Genomic DNA, 18188 nt, shown 5'->3' with positions numbered 1-18188 from the left:
ATGCAGCTGGTGAACCCGCCCAGCCCCACGGTCCCAGGGGAGCGGGCTGACATCTAATGACGGGCTGTAAAACAGCATCTGTGAAACAGCCTCCGCGGCTTTTTACTGCATTCAATGCATCAAACTGTTTGCAAAGAACCAAAATCCACCAGAGAGCCAGAATGATGCACCCAGTTTGGCCCCGGTGAGACGGCTGAGCTGCGGGATGCAGCTGGTGTGAAGCCCATCTCGGTTGGGACCCGCGGTGCAGAACCTGTGTGAGCATCACCCAGCACAAGGGCTGACAGCCACGGGACTGAGGAAAACTGAATGAAAGTGGCACTGTAGTTTGTATTTGTGCTGTAAAACCAAAACCAACTGATATGGTCAAAATACATATGGCCTTAAAGTTGTAGGATACACATGGCACTCATCCTGCTGTCCTCAGGGCTCAGGTTAGGGCACTGCTTTATGTGCCTGACTGACAGAACAGAGTGTCCAGCGTAGGTTCAGCTGAGGTTTTGGTCCATGGAATGCAGCTGCATGGGGCTGGCTCTTCTACCTGTCCCGTGGACCAAATACTGAGTTATCCTCATAACCAGGAACTGAGTGAAACAGACCTTGAAATAATCCTGTTTGATCATTTATGAGAGAGAGAGAGTAACATGCAAGGACCTGACAAGGAGTGAACCTCAAACTCTGATTTTAAGTGGAGAAGGGGTCCTAGGTGAGGCTGGAAATTTAATTACAACCAATTAGTGCACACAGGGCTCTCACATTAGGCATAGGAGATGCAGGGAATGTGACCACTAGTGGGCAAGATGGAAAAATTCCACTGGATATACTGCTGTAGTCATTGTGCTCTTAATATCTTGCTGATGATGGCATTCGGGGAGAAAAAAGAGAGCTGGCTTGAAAATACATTTTCATTATAAACAGCTTCACACAGTTCTGGGTCCTGTTCTCTTTTTAAGGCAGAACACAGCCTTACTTGCTAAAGGACAGAAGCAGGTATGCTCTTGAACCTAATGTAAAACTTTTCCATTTACCCTAAATGCAAACTATCAGAATGGGTTTTTGCCTCCATACGCAGGGGTAACAGAGCACAGACCATGGTGTGTCTCCTATGACTCTTCTGTTTGTTTCAGAAGAATGTGATCTCATCTATGTGTTTTTGTTGTGCTCTGCAAAGCAGGGCAAACCTATATGTCCAGCACAGCACAGGAGAACAGACAAACATCTCTGGAGCACTTGTGTTGGGTTTTGATCAGCAGCTTACATTTACTCTACCATTCCCTGAGTGTGTGGACAGCCTGTGCTTCTCTCCTCCACCAAAGGGACCATGCTGGCACCTGGCAAGAACATGCTCCTGCTGACTTGGTGGGGGGATAGTTGGGATTTCCTTCTTCAAAATGCATTGTTTCTTTTGCATTCTCTGCCTGTGGAAGACAGCAGGGATTGTTCATCTTCAGGCACTAGATTTCAGCTTCTGCTGTGTTTCCTTCTCCTGAACTCTCAGAAATCAATACTGCTGATAAAAAGTGTTAACACCCTCTAGTTCCCAAGGTCTTATCCCATAAGCTGAGTTTTGTTTTGTTTTGTTTTTTCCTCAGGCAGAGACCAACTAAGAGACTGTGACATAATGACACAGACTGTATATAGTCAAGAAACACCGAGTGATCTCTCTATACCATAACTGGCATGTTTTCATCAAAGCTTTCTACTCATCAGCTGGCCCTAACAGTAGCAGGTGTTGGAAAGGGTATGCCACAGATTGCCAGACTGCAGAGGGACTACCAGTTCTCTGAGCCTCAGCAAGTCACTTCTTGGAGACTGTCAAAATATGTCTCAAAAAGAACAAGGACTGAAGCCTCCCTTTCCGTTTACCTGCTCTCTGCCAGTATTCTGCAAGAGGCTGTCTTATTTGCCATTGAAAGAGCTCCATTTCATGCTCCTCCTGACAGACTGCTATTTAAGGCTCTGCTTAGCATTCATAGTTCTTTCTTGTCAGAATTATTTTCTTGTTCCATTTGGTTTTTAGCACCAGAGCTGTAAATCCAGGAAGCATTTTACACGCTGTGTTAGGGCTTGATTGAAATCCCATTGAAATCAATGAAAGCCTTCCTATTGACTTCAGTGACCGGGCGCCAGGGAAATCAGCAAAAATGGTCTGGTTTAAAGCAAAAAAGAATTGTATCCATGTCATCAAGTTTATTATCAATGGCAGGAAATAAGCCAAAACATATTATGCATATCCTATCCCGACGGGCTTTGTATATCATTTGACTGCTACCTACATACACCCAGCTGTGACATGGAGTGTCACAGCAGCTGTTCTGCTTTGTAAACACAAATAGCTGAGGAAAAAGAAAACCCCCTTGTCTGGTTGCTACAAATGTTCATCTAAAATTGAAATTCCACAAGAGAGAAACATCCAGCAGAAGGAAGTGTCACAGCCTGCCACTGAGAACCCAGAGGGAAAAGTTCCCCTCTAGCTTCATTCCTACAAATTTCTGTCTAGAAAACACTTCTTTAATGACTCACACTTTGTGTGGGTACTGCTAGGAAATGTGGATCTTCCCTTTGAATTTGTAGTGGAGCTCGTGGCTGCAACCTGGTTATCTAAACCAAAAAAGGTAAATATTATGAAAATATACTGATACTTGTCTAGGTCATTAAATATGGATGCAGAAGCCTAAAACGAGTGTGACATCGGCATGTTAAGTTTGTCAGTGAAAGTACTCCAGTCTACTGATGAGTCAGTCATGCTAAGGACAAGCCTTGAGTCTGCAGGGATTTGTATGGAGCCGTGAAGACACTCAGGTCTTGTCAGAACTGCGTTTGTACGTTGTATTCTCCAGTAATGCTGAAAGTAATTACAGTTGTGGTATTGCACAAGGTAATTTTTGCCAAGACAGTACTGAAAGCCTGAATCAAAGTTTCACATGCTGACGAGGAAAAAAGGAAACAATGCAGAGAAGCCTCTGAAGTGCATGCAAAAACAAGTGCTGCTTTAATGATGAAGTATTTGATAGGGCCTTTTTATCAGCACGCAGTCATGTGTTTAAATAGCGTGAGCCACAGATGACTGTTGCAGCACGTCATTTGCCTTATGGGAGGGAAGAAAGAGCTTCTTGTTTGATTTGTAAGATGAGCTAGCTTGTTGCACAAGGCAACAGAGGAGACTCTGTAAAAGGACTCCACAGTGAAGTATTTCCTAAGCTTTTTTGGACTCCTGCCACAAGGAAGTGCAGCGAGTGTTCTCACTGTGCAAGGAACATTGTGAGAGGGATTAGAAGGAAACATACTTTGAAAGATTATGACAAAAAAACCCCTTCAAACCAAAAGACCCCATTTTTCAGTAAGTGACAGAGATGGTAACAAAACCAGGTGTGTGCAACAGGAGAGTACAAAGCACAAAATAAGAAATGCTAGAAGTGAAAAATGCTGGGTTTGGCTTTCCCACTGCTCTCAGGTGTTAACATCAGCCCTTTTGAAATTAATAAGAGAAAGATAATGCTATGCTGATACGGATAAGCTCCTGCTTTCTCCTCAGGTCACAGTGTGTTTAAATACTGGCAAACAATCTGAGACCCACTCATGGGATCAGTGGAAGCAGATGAGTAGGAGTTGCTCTGCAGGTTGAGAACACAAACATGTCTGTCTCGAAGCAGTGCAGGTATGCAAACTTCATTTACGTTTCTTTGTGATTAACAGAAAATTGCAACACTTACCTAAGCTAAAAATGGTTTGCTGCTTTAACTTTCCAAATTTAACAGCCATCATAAATGACTCTACTGGTATTTGTATTGTGTCAAACATCCCACTCAGAAAATGTGACAGCAAATGCAGAAATGAACAAAAATGTCCATTCTGTCCTTTTCCCCGACGTTGTTAAGGTGTAGACAGAAATAAATCAACAGCCAAAACAGGGTTGTGAATATGCTGAATCCATAATCTAAAAGCTCTACGTGATGTTTCAAATCAGCTTTTGGTCTGTGAAACTGACACATTGGTCAGAAAAGGCAGAAAACAGAGAGCGAGCTGCATGTTGGTTAGAACAAACCACTGGTGGTCACAGTGTGGTCTTTACATCTAAGGAAAACACTGTTAGTTCAAATGTATAGGGAAAAAAAAGCAAAAAGGACACATTCTTTTCATCATTTGCCTTTAGCGAGGCAACTCCAGACAGAGATTTTCCACAGCAAAGTCAGTGGTGACATCTTCTGCTTTTATCAAATAGGATAATTCAGTCTCAAGCTAAAATAGAAACCAGTGTTTCTATTCAGAAAATGAATGACATGCTTTTCACTTTCCATGAGCTGTTTTGGAAAGAAGGCTAAACACCTCTGCTCTTATCTATGGTTTTCATGTTTTTGATTGCCAAGTGAGAGCAAAAACCCACACAGTGGAAATTTTCTTTGGGTTCTGAAATACTGTTCATATCTGTTCGTTCTTCCATTGCAGTGGCCAGTTGCACATGAAAGTAAAACCTGAGTAAATAGCCATGAGAGAAACTAAACAATATTAAACAATCGTTTTTAGTGGTTACATTGTTCATTGACAAGATGATCTCATCAACACTTAGAAGTAAAGGGTGAGTGTCAGGAGGATGAGGTGACACTTTTCTCTCTAAGTGCACAGCAACAGGACAAGGTGTAACGGGCAGAAGCTGCAACGCAGGAAGTTCCAATTAGGAACCTTTCTCCAAGGAGAAACTTGCTTGGTGCTGAGGTGAGGGAGCCCTGGCCCAGGCTGCCCGGGGAGGGTGTGGAAGCTCCATCTCAGGAGGTTTCCAAACCTGCCTGGACATGTTCCCATTACCCCCGATCGAGGGCAACCTCCTTTCGCAGGGGGGTTGAGTTGGATGAACCGTGGAGAGCTCTTCTAACCCCCACCATACAGGGATGCTCTGAAGACATATGTTTTTATGTGTTACTTGTGCCGCTTGTTCCAGCAACAGTAACGTTGTGCGGCCATGGGGGAGGGGAGGGGAGGGGAGGGGAGGGGAGGGGAGGGGAGGGGAGGGGAGGGGAGGGGAGGGGAGGGGAGGGGAGGGGAGGGCCGCTGCTCCCCACAATGCACAGCGCGCAGCCCGCCCGCGGCGGCCCCGCCCTCTCCCTCGCGCCGGCCAACCGCAGCGGCGCGCGGCCGGACCACAGTTCCCGGCGTGCCTCGCGGGAGCCGGCGCTCGTGGCCCGGCCGCCGGCTTCCGGCTGTGGCGCGGCGCGGCCGTGAGGGGCTGTGCTGGCGGCCGCGGGCCGTGCCCCGAGCCGCGCCGCTCCCGCAGCCGCCGCGGGCCCCGCCATGGGCGGCGGGCGCTGATCTCCGCCCCGCCCCTTCCCCGCCGCGCCGGCTAGGCGGCCGCTATGGAGGAGGAGAGCATGGAGGAGGAGGGCGGCGGAGGCTGCGAGGCCATGATGGACGACCAGAACCACAACAACTGGGGCGCGGGCGGTTACGGGCGGCACCTGCTGCGCCCCGCCGCCGGGCCGCTCGGCGACTGCCTCCAGCCCCCGCCCGGGCCGCAGCTCCCCACCGGGCCCGAGGCCAACGGCGTGCTGCGGGGCTGCGAGCCGGGGGCCGCCGCGAGCAGGGGGGGAGCCGGAGCCATCGCCGCCGCCATCAACGCCTCGACCTCCAAGTTCCGTGAGTGGCCACCCCGCGCTCCGTCCCAGAGGCCTCGGGCGTACGGGGGGGACTTCGCGTCGCGGTGCCCCGCTGCCTCAGCCGGCCCTGCCCCTCTCCCTTCAGCCGGCGCTGCCCCCCGCCCGCTCCCCTCACGCCTGTGGGTAGGCACAGGGCTGTCTTGCGGCGGGTCCTGGACGCGAGTCTGGGCCCGAGAGGCTTCTCGAAGCGGAGTCAGATGAGTTAAGGCGACTTTGAAGGCTAAAATGCTTTGCAAACACTCCCAACTTCTACTGCTGCTTTCCTGTCATGGCACGGCAAGGTGATAGAACTGGGAGAGTGAGTGTAGGCAGGGTTTTCAGCTGTACAGAGACACGGTTACTTTGCCTTGAAGCTTCTAGATCAGGTGATGTTTTTCTAAGAACTTTTTCTTCCTACCTGAAAAGCCCAAAGATGGTTCTGAAACATGTTTGTGATTGCAGACATGGTTGGCCTGTGCAGGGCCTCTGCTATTCTGGGAAGGATATATGCCTGTAAAGGGGACAATGGAAGATGTATTTCCTTCCTAAATATAGTTCCAAAACAGCTGTAATTATTTTGGAGGTTTTAATGGAAATAGCAACTTTTCCTGTTGTTTAGCTGAGGTAAGGTTGAGGGATGAGAAGATTTTCTTGATATTCATTTCAATTCTACTTTTGTTTCCCACAGTCATCTGTCCAGGCAGAATGTGCCCTTTTCTCTAGTGGCCTTTGGAAAACTTGGATTTGGCTAGTGAGAAGTATTCCTGGAAGTGTAACTGTGTAACTACCATGATGAAATTTGGATGGGAAATGCACATTTTTTTCCCTTGTTTCTCCAGTGCTAGCTCACCTGGCCAGCTCCAGGGCTGATCAGAAGCCCGAAGTTCAGGCTTCTGGATCCCTGACTCTCTAGTAGCCTGGGTTTTGTGGCTCTAGGCACATTGCCCAGGCTGTCTGCTTTGAAGTTGAGGCTCCCAGACTCCATGAGCTCTCTGGCTCTCTGCCTGCTGAGCTTGTCAGGGCTCCAGGTACCTTGGGCTGACTCGTAAACACTCGAGACAGTTGAAATGAAATGTCGCTGAGCCTTGCTAAACTGAGCTCGTGAACTCCCAGTCGAGAGATCTAGTTTTAGTTTTTCCTTCTATTTCAGAACAAAAATGTTTTCCAGTATATATCTTTAAATGAGAAGGTGACTTTCCAGGTAATCCCCAGTTTATGTCTGAGGGGGAGAAGAAGCGTCTGTGCGTGGTTTTGCTTAGGGTGTGGTTTTTGAGTTCTTGTTTTCACTTCTCCTGCATTGGTGTCCCAACACAATATCTGTGTTAGCCATAAAGAGTGTTGTTTTAAAGAAATTAAAACCTTGTGTGATGTATGAAGTGCTTTGGGTGAAGCTCATTAGAACCTTTCTGCACCTTTGTGGATAATTTTGATGACGCATGTGCATCCCAGAACAGTAGGGGTTGGAAGGGACTTCCGCAGCTCCTCCAGTCCAACCACCTGCTAAAGCAGGTTGCCCTCGATCAGGGGGCACAAGAGCATGTCCAAGCGGGTTTGGAAACCTCCCAAGGAGCCTCCACACCCTCCCTGGGCAGCCTGGGCTAGGGCTGCTGCACAGCAAGGAAGTTTCTTCTCATGTTCAAGTGGAACTTCCTATGTTCCAGCTTGTGCCTATTACCCCTTGTCCTGCTGTTGGGCACTACAGAAAAAACTTGACACCTTTAGGTATTTATGAGTGTTGATAAGGTCGTGCGTGAACAAAACAAGTGCAGTGAAGTAGTATGGACTGAGAAAGTACAGGTGCTGAGTTGGGATCCTTCCTGCTCTAAACCTGACTCTAACAGAGGGTTCTTTAATCTCCTCTGGGTAGTTGTCATGTTTAGAAAAAGTGAGAAAAGTCACTTTTGATGTAAATCTACAATGAAAAGAGAGACAACTTGTGCTAGATTCTCTCCTTCCTGCTCTGCCTTAGCAGTGGCAGAAGCTGATTGTCAGTGTTAGTGAGTTTCCTGACAGGAAAGTTGTCTCTGCTACTTGAAGAACTTGCAGTTGTAGGGGCAAGGACACATGCCTCACTTGTTTCATGATGCAGAGGCTTTGTTTTGGGCAGGTTATTCTTCCAGATGACCTTAAAAAATGTGGGTGATATGGTTTCCAACAATACTATGCTAAATTGGAACACCTCTGACATTCAGATAGGTCTCTTCCTCCTGATTCTTCCCTCCAAAACAAAAATCCAATGCCTATATTCCACTATATAATTGTTTACAGCGTGTAGTCTTTGTCATGTTTGCAGACTAAAGCTGTTTAGGGAGCCTTAATTCAACTGGCAGAATAAGGGAGGAAGATTAGAATGGAAACCCTTTATTTCTTTCTAAGGGGCCAAATCCAATTCTCCTTCCTTGGGATTTTGGTGAGACTGAGAACTACCATCAGGTATAATAATATGCAGTTCATTTAATAGCTTTTCTTCTAGCTAAAGCAGCTTAAGAACTTTTTCTATGTTGTGGTAAACTTGTAACTAAATCTTCACTTACAGTTGATCAGCTTCAGTTACAGACAGATTTATAAAGCAGTAGTGTTATGGAAAATGTTTTTCAAAGGCCATAAGCGAGGAAATAAGAGTGAGGGGGTTTAACACTTTCAGCAGAATTCATCTGCACTAGTCATTGCAGCTTATCTTAATTGTGAAGAAAATAGACAGTTTTCCTTCTCGTTTTTTTTTCATTCTTTTCAAGCAAGGTTGGTCACAGAATCTTAAAGGTTGGAAGGGACCTCTAAAGATTGTCCAGTCCAACCCCCTGCCAGTGTAGGACCACCTAGAGTAGGTCACACAGGAACTTGTCCAGGTGGGTTCAAATGTCTCTCGACCTCCTGCACACAGCCTTTCTATGACCCCCTCAGGATGCCACGAGGCATTATGGCTTAGGCTCATCCTGCTGCCCACCAGGACTCCCAGGTCCCATTCCCCAACCTGTACTTATACACAGGCTTGTCCTTTCCCAGATGGAAGACTCTACATTTGCCCTTGTTGGATTTCATTAGATTTCTCTCTGCCCAACCCTCCAGCCTGTCTAGGTCTTGCTGAATGGCAGCACAGCCTCCTGGTGTGTCAGCCACTCCCCCCAGTTTAGTAGCATCAGCAAACTTGCTGACAGTGCCCTCTGTTACCTCAGCAAGGTCATTAATGAATAGATTTACCAGTACTGGTCCCGACACTGACCCCAGAGGGACTCCAATAGATACAGGCCTCCAACTAGACCCTGGATCATAAATGTATTGGATCCTAGTACCGTTTAGGATGGGCACATGTGGCTGTGAGCATTGGCACACCCATGGGATCTGTTGCTGCCCCGTTGCGTAAGGCAGCTGAGCGCAGCATGCGCCATGTGCTGCGTGTGCCCTGTGCTGCGTGGGCAAACTCGCCGATGGAGGAGAAGTTTGAAGTGACTTTTACAAACCAGTCTTAACACAGACTGTGAAACCTGTAATAAAAATAGAAGAGAATTGGAAGCAACTCCAGGGCAGACTCATAAACTTGCTAATGTGTGCAGGGATGTGTCAGGCAGGGGATTTAGCAAAGTCTGCTCTGTAAACAGACGTGAAGGCTGAGAAGGAGGAAAGCACAGAACCTCCGCGAGAGCTGTGAGTCTGTGGATTAGTCCCAGACATCTGCTGGAAGAGTTTGTATACTTGGACAAAATATTTTGCTAATATTTTGCATTGCTAATTAAGCAGTAGAGCTTCATATGTGCCACCATGAGATGAATCAAGCTTCTGAAAGATGCCTAGCTGCTTTCTTTGATATTTACTGTCCGGATAAATGACATTGTCAGACCTATGGCTGCTTACTCGCCAGTAGATTGGATTACTTGGCCTGCTCTGTGCCCTGAGCTTTAGCTATAGTTTTAAAAGAAGGATGTTTTTAATATGTTAACAGAGTAACCATTTTGAGTAGCTTTTCAGGTTAAGTTACTTGATCTAAATAACAAAACCAACAGTATGAATGATTGTTCTTAAAAATTATTAGGCAGTTCTACACATCCTGTGCCTGTCACTGTTCCAGCATTGTTTTTGGACTATGTGTGTTTGTAAGTTTTCCCTATCAGTTTCGTAAGGGATATATGCCAACTCTTAGACTTATGGTTTTTGGCTTTTTAAAATGTTAGATTTTTTTAACCATTCTTCTTATTGAAGTTGATATCAAAGAATTTGATAGCTTGGAGCAGGCTCTGTTTCAATTCTGGCTATGATACTGAAATATCTAGGTTATAGCATGAAACTCATGCATATTCTTCTTCACTTCAGTGGTTTCACTGCTGCATCTGACTCAAACGCTTTTTCTTTTGAACTTTTCTGTAATGAGGAAAAGCAGCAGTTGTTTCTCAAGTTTCCTTGTGAAGACTTTCGTAATTCATTGGAAAATACTGGCTTCTTTTCCATGCAATGAAACTCTCTCCCAGCCCCACCCCAAACTTGCTGTAGTTGGATAAAATCATCCATTCTGGTGTGTTTTATTGCAAAACACCTGTGTGGCTTACCAGAAGTGTCGATGAAATGAAAGTAATATTTTATTATCACCCTTTCCTTGCAATTTGGAAACAGCAGCTCTTGGACAAATCCTTCTAAATCTTGGACACCTAAGGTAGGGATAAACATTTAAGACTGACATCCTAAAAAGATGGAAAAGTAACAAATGAAAGAAGTTTCTAAAAGAGCAATCTGTGTGTTCTTTCTAAGGATCCGTGATTCCTTTCCTTTGTGGTCTTGAGGTTATTCAGGCAGAGTTTGTAGTTGGAGGGTTCTGCTTGAGGTCATCCTTTGTTTTGTGTGTGCAAGTGTGACAGAAGGAAAGGATGTTTTTAACTTTTGACAGTTGTTAAAAATTTGAAGTTATTTGTCTTCTGGATTAGAATAAAAAATGGTGATAGCTCAGTGTGTAGCCTTTGGACTCAACTGTATAAATATTATGGTTCTCAGTTTCATAAGGGAACCATGGAAATTGAATTAAGTAATAGTTGTAAGAGGGGATTTTTGAATAAAAACAAAACTTCACTAGAATGTTACTTTGAACTCCTCAGTGTTTACTATGCAGGTTTCCCAGGGCTGTCTGTAAAAGCATTTTGTCCTTTCCCTGTGCACTTCTAATGGGCAGGGTAGGGCTCCCTCTCTGCTGCTGCTTTCTGTTCCTATAGGGTAAAAAAAATATAATAAAAGTTGACAACTCAACAGCCTGCTAAACAATTCTTTTGCAGAGTACTCCATTCTTACTTGGCTGTTTTATTTCAAATGAATAGAGCTCATTTAATATGTTAAACTAGATGTGGGTGTGATTATACATTGAAATCTTAAATCAAGACGTGGTCTAGTATATATGCTGACTTCAGTTTAATGTTTTCTGTGGAACAAAGCACTTCTGTGGAGACCCACCATTCTTTGGGCAACAAAGTAAAATACTAATGCTCCAATTTTGCTGCTGAGTGTGAGAATGAATAGTGAAGCTGTTCCTGAGAACATCTGCCCAGAGCGTGGGCTCTGTAAGAGACGAGATCTCAAGCAAGTCATTGCAAGATAGATGAATAAGGAGTGACTTCACAGTCAGGCAGGTGCTGTGCTGTTCCTGACTGCAGGGATGCTTTCATGTGGTGAAGCTAACTTTCTGGACAAATTAACTTATGTCCTGATAGTTATGTCCTCAGACCCATAACCTACATCAGCTTATTAGTAAACAGGGATGTACTTTCTGATTGCAGAATGGAGTGTTGAGAGAACACCATACAGAACTTGGTGCTCGTGGCTTGTTCACTGCTCAGACACTTGCTAGGTTAGCTACATCTGTTTGTCTAAGAGGTATGAAGCAAGAGTGGTCTAATGGCTAAATTGGTGAAGAGGGGGCTAGGAGCGCTGCACTAACATTTTTCACTAAGCAAGGTTTCTGGCTGAAACGCCCTAAAATGGGACACAGCAGGATTCTGCTCTTACAGATGGCATTCAAATGCTTTTCTTGACTCACACCTCTCCTTATTCCATACTCTCTTAATACTCTTTTCTCATTATATGTTTAATATTTTGCCTATATTTTCCTAGAATTGTTCTTCTAAAGCCTGCCCAAAGTGACTTACCCAGCTCCTTTCAACCCCTTGTGAAAATAACATATCAGAAGTCTTGCTCCTCAAACCCAGCAGTGAATCTACATTTGCACGTGTTTAAAATGCAGCCCTATTCAAAATGCTTCTTTTTGGTGCAGTGTCTAAACTAGACTGTTTGGGGTGGAAACTATTGTTATTCTCTGTCCCATATGGCCCAGACCCACATGTGGGGTTCAAATGAAGAAATGACTTTAGATTTCCTGCTGTGGATAGTTTTGATGTGAAATGTGGTCTGTGCTGTTATTTATTGAGGACTTTGTTTTGAGTGGTTGCTGAGGAGCTATGGTGGTGTGACAAACCAACCAGGTAGTCCTGCGAGTACGTTTGAAGGGAAGGTGCTGACCCTTCTGCTGTTGGAACTGAGACTTACGTGGTTAGTTCTGAAGTCTTCCCTCAAAAGAGAGAGATTAAACTCTTCTGTGTCAGGGGTGGCACATCAATGGCTTGCGCAAGAGGGTGCAGCTGGGAAGCTCGAGAGGAAAAGCAGGGAGTGATGGGGGAACGCTAATTTAAGTGCCTGCTATTCTTCCCTCTGATCCTTTTCTGGATCAAGGAAAAGGAATATTATTGTGCCTGCTGGAGGAGGAACTGTAATTCAGCTCCAAAAATGTTGCCTAGGAGCCTAATTGCAATTGAAGGCAGAGTTGCATCAGCTCGTAGGCCAGGGAAGCTGCTGGTCCCACCTGAGACTTGCTGGGAAGAAGTATTCCAAGAAGTACCAGTCTTGGCCAAAGTCTGTTCTTCTGCATGTGAGGACCCAGTGTTAATTGTTAACTCTGGATTCCCACAAAAACATATAATTTATTAAGCTGGACTACTGGTTTTTTAAAGGTTATTATTAGATTGTCATGCTAGAACTCCCAGGAACTTGTTTTTCCCTGCTACTTGGACCCCTGAGAAATAACCAAGCGCTCATTTGGAAGATTTTCTGATTTTCTTTTCTTCTCTCTAGTTAAAATGCTGTAAATTCAAACCCGAGCTTTAGTTTTATCTGAAGTTGTATTAGTGAAAGTGAAAATTAGTGAAAGTGAATATTAGTGGTTTTTTTGGTCAGCTTATCAGTGTGGTCTGAAGTTGCAGAGCATTCACTAGCTTCTAAGCTTTTCGTTAGTTACTAACTGTAGCTTTTCTTTTTTCTTGTAGTAATGAATGTTATAACAATTGAAGACTATAAGAGCACATATTGGCCAAAGTTGGACAGTGCCATAGATCAACTTCTAACTCAGAGTCCTGGTGACTACATCCCTATCTCCTATGAACAAATATACAGGTAAGGAAATCTTTGAAGTGCTGTGTTACTTTATTTTTTTGTCCTTTTTGAAGTTAAATATGTCATATGTTGTATTTATGAGGAGGGAAGTGGGAAGGTTATGTGAAGTACAATAACAGATGCCTGTCTGGACATCCTATGTTAACAGGAATAAATGCTAAAGAATTAAAATGCACAAGTGCTGAAAACAGTAACTTTCAAGTAAACTCCATCACAGCTGCTTAGTGTAATATAATAAGAAATGTACTAGAGTCTAAATATCCCTTTCCTCAAAGGGGGAGAAGACTGGGGTGGATGTTTGACTTAATATTTCATGAGGCATCTTTGTCATATCTGATTGGAACCAATTTCGTGCAGAGGTAAATAGAGGCAACTGGTGCCAAAGTCCAGCTATATAAACTGCCTTTGGTGTGTTTTGCATCAGGCAGATTTGATCTGATTTTCCCCTTTGCCCAGCTATCCACTGCATGTGCAGCCTCTATCTGAAGGACTGACACAAAGTTCAGTTCTTTATATCTCCATTCTTGTCTGGAGAACATTTGGTTTGCACCTGGCCTGGATCTGCAGTTTGCTTTGCTTGAAAAGGGATCAAGTCACACACCAGCACTGCTCCACAGACTAAGCTAGTGCACAGCAGTGGAGATGGGAGGGATTTTGCTTCAGAACATCTCTGCTTCCTCAAACCAAGATAACCCTTACTGGTAACACCACTTGTAGCAGTGCTGTCTTGGTTTTCTTTGGCATGATATTGAGCTGTATGAAGTAACTCTGGCAGCTCAGTTACTGATTACTGCTTTTAGGCTTATCATCTCCTGCTCGCTTACTCTTAGCCCCTTTATCTTTCCAGTTTGAAACTTGGGATTAGGGAACCAGATCCAAGAGTGGCAGATTGTTTAGTCTTCCCATTAACTCCAGTTAAAAACTTTCAAATTTCCTCTTTCCTCTTCAAACTTTTGGAATTGCTCTTTCCAGGACTCAGACATCAGCATGTGTATCAATATTTGAGAGGGTAAATTTGAATTGAGAGACATTTTGCAGATTTAATGTAATTAATTCTTTTCTTGCTGTGAAATCCCCAACATGCAAAGAGCTGTAAGAGTTAATCTGACATCTCCCCATAGTCATCTCTGATAAAGAGATGTGCAAAGTTTGTTTTAATGCCTAGAATAGACCTGTACCTAGTTATGACTTTCAGATAATTGCAGTTTATCTTTACCTTCTTTTTGCTGCTCAAAACTATCATTTATTAAAGCAATGACAGGCTTTAAGTTTCTCGTTGGTAACACTTCTACACCAGGGTGACACTTGTAATGATGCACAGATGTCTGCATGTATTTTATATACCAAAACAAAAGATGGTCTGCAGTCTTCTTTCAAAAATTGTGTCTCTGGTTGTAATCACTCTGACACAGCCTCAGGAGGTTGGTTTTTTGATTTTAGAGGATATCCCTTTGTTTGACTTGTAATCTAGACAGCAAAGATTAAGGGTGGAAGAAAAATCAGATTTTTATGTTGAATGTAATGATGTTGCCTGCTTGGATTACTAACAGTCTGTAGCAGACTTGAGGTTTAGTTCCTCTCTGCTTCCCCAGGCTACTACTTTAATATGAAAATGGGTTCTTTTACAGTGAAACTGAACTGAAAATACAGTGATCTTTTTTTGATTGTCTTTGTGCTGGCTGAAGGAGTCAAGATTTCCATAATGCAAGCTCAAAATGTATTATTAGATACCTAAACTAGTATGTATGACATGATCAGTGGGAACTGTAGACATCTGCTCTACAGCAGTGAAAGCTTGGAGAGAACTTCAAAGCTGTGTATGCAGAAACTTACTATGGATCAGTTTACCCATAAGATATCAAAGTGTGGTTAGTGACTGTTTTCATCCTTAAGTCCAAAGCCTGCCTGTGCAAGGTTAAATACATTGACAGAGAGATGTGAAGGAGACTTTGAGATGAGGAAAATGTGAACAGCCAAGTAGTACTTGTGGCAACTGTTACAGCTGCCTCCCAGGTGCAATGCAATTTAGATCACTGTTCTTCAGGACAACTTAACAGATGTCAGATCTTCATCCCTCTCGATAATTCTTACCTTCTGATGTCCTTGACTCTTCCTTTTCTATGGTGTTTGGTTATGCTAAAAGACCAACAGCCTGCTGACTTCTTTTGGGTAATAGCAGGGCAAAAATTATTCACAGAATCAGCCCCCAATCAGGAACTGAAAACAGGATCTGAAAATGGGGAAGGAACTTCAAAATAGAAGTGTTCAAATAAAATGTAAACACATGTGCATGTACATAAAGAGACTGGTGTTTGGCTGCAGAACCTGTTGTTGAAGTAGCTGCAGCAATATTGCATATCACACTAAGCAGACCTGCAGTTTAAAATTCAGTTTAGTCAGATCATTGGATATAAATGGCTAACTTGTGGAAGTGGTTGTGTACTGGATAGTTATGGAACAAACACACATATAGCCATTTGCTGTTGTTACCTAGCTAGCTGGATTGTAAGAGATAAAAATTAATCTGGCTTTTTTAATGTTGATCTCTTTGATCCGAATAGAGTGGGTGTTTTTGCTGTTAACTGCATTATACCAAAATGGTTTTTGTACTTTTTTCAAGGTAGGGTCTGTTCTTGGTAGACTTCAGTCAAAATTGTTCTGTTTCTCATGTTATTTCAGTATTATCAGACTGCTGATAGGAAATTGTTTCTAAGATCTAGTAGTAGGAGCGGTGTCAGGTGCCTTTTGGCTTTTCAAAAATAGGATGGTTTGACAAACAAGCAGCCTTTGTATTAGGGATGAACACAGTATTTTGAGAGCTTCTGAAGTTGTCAAAGGGAATAAACACAACCTTCTAAAAGTCACTGATAATTCACTCATAAAACCTTCCTCCAGAAGACTTTGAGGGTGGCAGTTATCGAATGAGAGCAGTGTTTGGGCCCCTAAAGACTTGGAGTTGGTCCTAACCTTGCACTAGAAAATTCCAATAGCCCATAGTCTGTGATTGTTTTAATCCCATATTTGCAGTTTGTCATTGTACCACCTCAGCAGAGAACTGGAACGTCATGACTCCCCACAGAAATACTGTTGCTGTACCATGACTTTAGTTTCTCGGTGCCATTAAAACCCACAGAATTCAGGTCTGGGATCTGCACCTTGATGGAAATAGTTTGTTTGCACATGTCCTAAGGAACAGTCTCCAGCCTAAATTGCTTGCACTCACAGTACTTTGTACAGGGGGATGGAGAGAGGGAGAGAGGAGCAGAATAGAGGCATAGGGAAGAGATGTGGCTTTCCCAGGATACCAAGTGAGGTCTTCCTTGTTCCACTTGATTTTTAGCAGCTAGCTTTCAAAATGCTGACTTCTAAGAATGAAAGGACTCGAGAAGTAAAAGCTACTTGGTCCAGATAACATTATTGTTAGTCCTGATGGTGATAACTACTTTAATTTAACTACTTGGTGAAAGTAATCTCTATATATGTTTTACAACTACAGTAAATACATTTTCAATCCATAGCTTGATTTTGTAGATATTATATTGCAGTATGAGAGCAATAAAATGTTCTAAATAAACAAAGGTAACACTGCAGTCTAGAGTTAATACAGCCAAGCCGTGGAAGGTAGAATTGTTGCTCTTTCTCTGCATCTTTGTTTATTATGAAAGTGTAGGGTTTTCTTAGGATTTAAGAAACAAAAGGATGGAATAACATGCTTAGGCCTGTCATTTTAGAACTTTTCCCATTTCTTTTTAAAATACCAGCACAGTTTTGATGTAACTTATGTGGCTGCATGTCAGTGCCCTTCTTTAAAAAAGGGTTTTGCCCTGGAATGTGCATATAATTATTTTAATGCTTGTTTTAATGGAGACTTTGCTCACGTAGGAGAGACAAAAGTGAGAATTAGGAATACACTGTTGACAAAATTTTCCTGACTGTTCTGAAGTGCACTGTTAAGGGAACTACTAGTAAGTACAAGTGAGGTTGTGAAGCAGGAATGGAATGGACATGCCAGGGCCTCCAGGGGAGACTTAGGGGTCTACTGGAGCTCATTCTGATCTTAGGATTGTATTTAAAAGTTCATCAATCATTCAGGTAACTCTGTTATCCTCTAAACTGACACTTGAACAAAATATTTTGAAGTCTGTTACCCTTCATTGCAAACTGTTGTAAGTTCATTGTTTGTTCCTGTATTTGTTTCTGCAGTTGTGTGTATAAGTGTGTATGCCAGCAACATTCGGAACAGATGTATAGTGACCTAATAAAAAAGATAACTAACCACTTAGAGAGAGTCTCAAAGGAGCTGCAGGTAAGAAGCTGTGCAATCTAATTCTGTCTTTCCTGGGATCTATGATTATATTGGAGCAGCATGTAGCTGGCCCATGGAGGGGATTGCCATTAAGACTGATTTACACCAGCATACTAAATTGTGGACTATTTAATTCACTAACTGGCTGTCAGACAGAATACCAACTACTAGATCTAATTGTGTGGCACTGATCAGCCTTAGGCATCTGAACCATGTGGAGTGCAGTGGGAAATCTATGGTATGATCTAGGATGTAAATGCCTCAGTCAAACATGACACGAGCACATGACATGCTGTCTTCCATTGCTGTGTTAATCTGGATAACCTGTTTATGGTCCTTATGCATCACAAGCAGCACAAAAGGGAAAATCTGAAGGAAAAATTGAAGTGAATTGGATCTTAATTATGAAGTATAAATTAGGAGTTACTGCATATGAAAGTTTTGTGCTTCAGTTTATTCTGCATTTTTCTTGCCTATCTCTAGATGTCAGTGGTTTACAGCAGTCCTAATAGTTTGTGTATCCCTGTTCTCTGCATCTAATCTGTGCATCCATATCTGTTTCTGTGTGTGTTCCTTGTTGAAAATTCCTTTTAGACTAGAATTTCCAGACATGTTTTTGAAATTGTTATTGCTGTAGCAGCAGCACTGTTTTATTTCACTACAGCTTTTTTCACTTCCATAACTGGTATTTGAGTTGTGTACTGACTCGCAATGCATCAAGTACAGATGCCAGATACAAAGGAACCCTAAACCACAGCAGCTTCAGTGCTTCTAATTTCTGTCAGTCAAAAGTAGCCTTACTACTTTTAACTACTTCAGGTTTTTCTGGCTAAACTTGC

At 43.3% G+C, this 18188-nt stretch overlaps 1 protein-coding gene and 1 long non-coding RNA gene across 5 annotated transcripts in view; both read left to right on the top strand.

The window, feature by feature from the left end:
* The window catches only part of LOC133625977 (uncharacterized), a 130367-nt gene extending 128240 nt beyond the window's left edge, over positions 1–2127 (top strand). Inside the window, exon 3 of the long non-coding RNA XR_009819200.1 lies at positions 1593–2127. This is a non-coding gene — a long non-coding RNA (uncharacterized LOC133625977). The remainder of the gene's footprint in view (positions 1–1592) is intronic.
* A 3116-nt stretch (positions 2128–5243) lies between these two features.
* The window catches only part of CACUL1 (CDK2 associated cullin domain 1), a 49688-nt gene continuing 36743 nt past the window's right edge, over positions 5244–18188 (top strand). For all 4 annotated transcript variants that reach the window (XR_009819193.1, XM_062001600.1, XM_062001599.1 and 1 more), the window contains exons 1-3: positions 5244–5628; positions 12917–13043; positions 17247–17349. Coding sequence is in view for 3 of the 4 variants with exons in the window: in XM_062001600.1 (XP_061857584.1) it covers positions 5349–5628; positions 12917–13043; positions 17247–17349 (510 nt within the window). In the remaining variant the exon portion in view is untranslated. The remainder of the gene's footprint in view (positions 5629–12916; positions 13044–17246; positions 17350–18188) is intronic.

The sequence above is a fragment of the Colius striatus genome, chromosome 8, assembly GCF_028858725.1.
Source record: "Colius striatus isolate bColStr4 chromosome 8, bColStr4.1.hap1, whole genome shotgun sequence".
Classification (NCBI taxonomy): domain Eukaryota; kingdom Metazoa; phylum Chordata; class Aves; order Coliiformes; family Coliidae; genus Colius; species Colius striatus.
The sequence above is the reverse complement of the archived record's forward strand: the minus strand, read 5'-3'. Positions and strand labels throughout refer to the sequence as shown.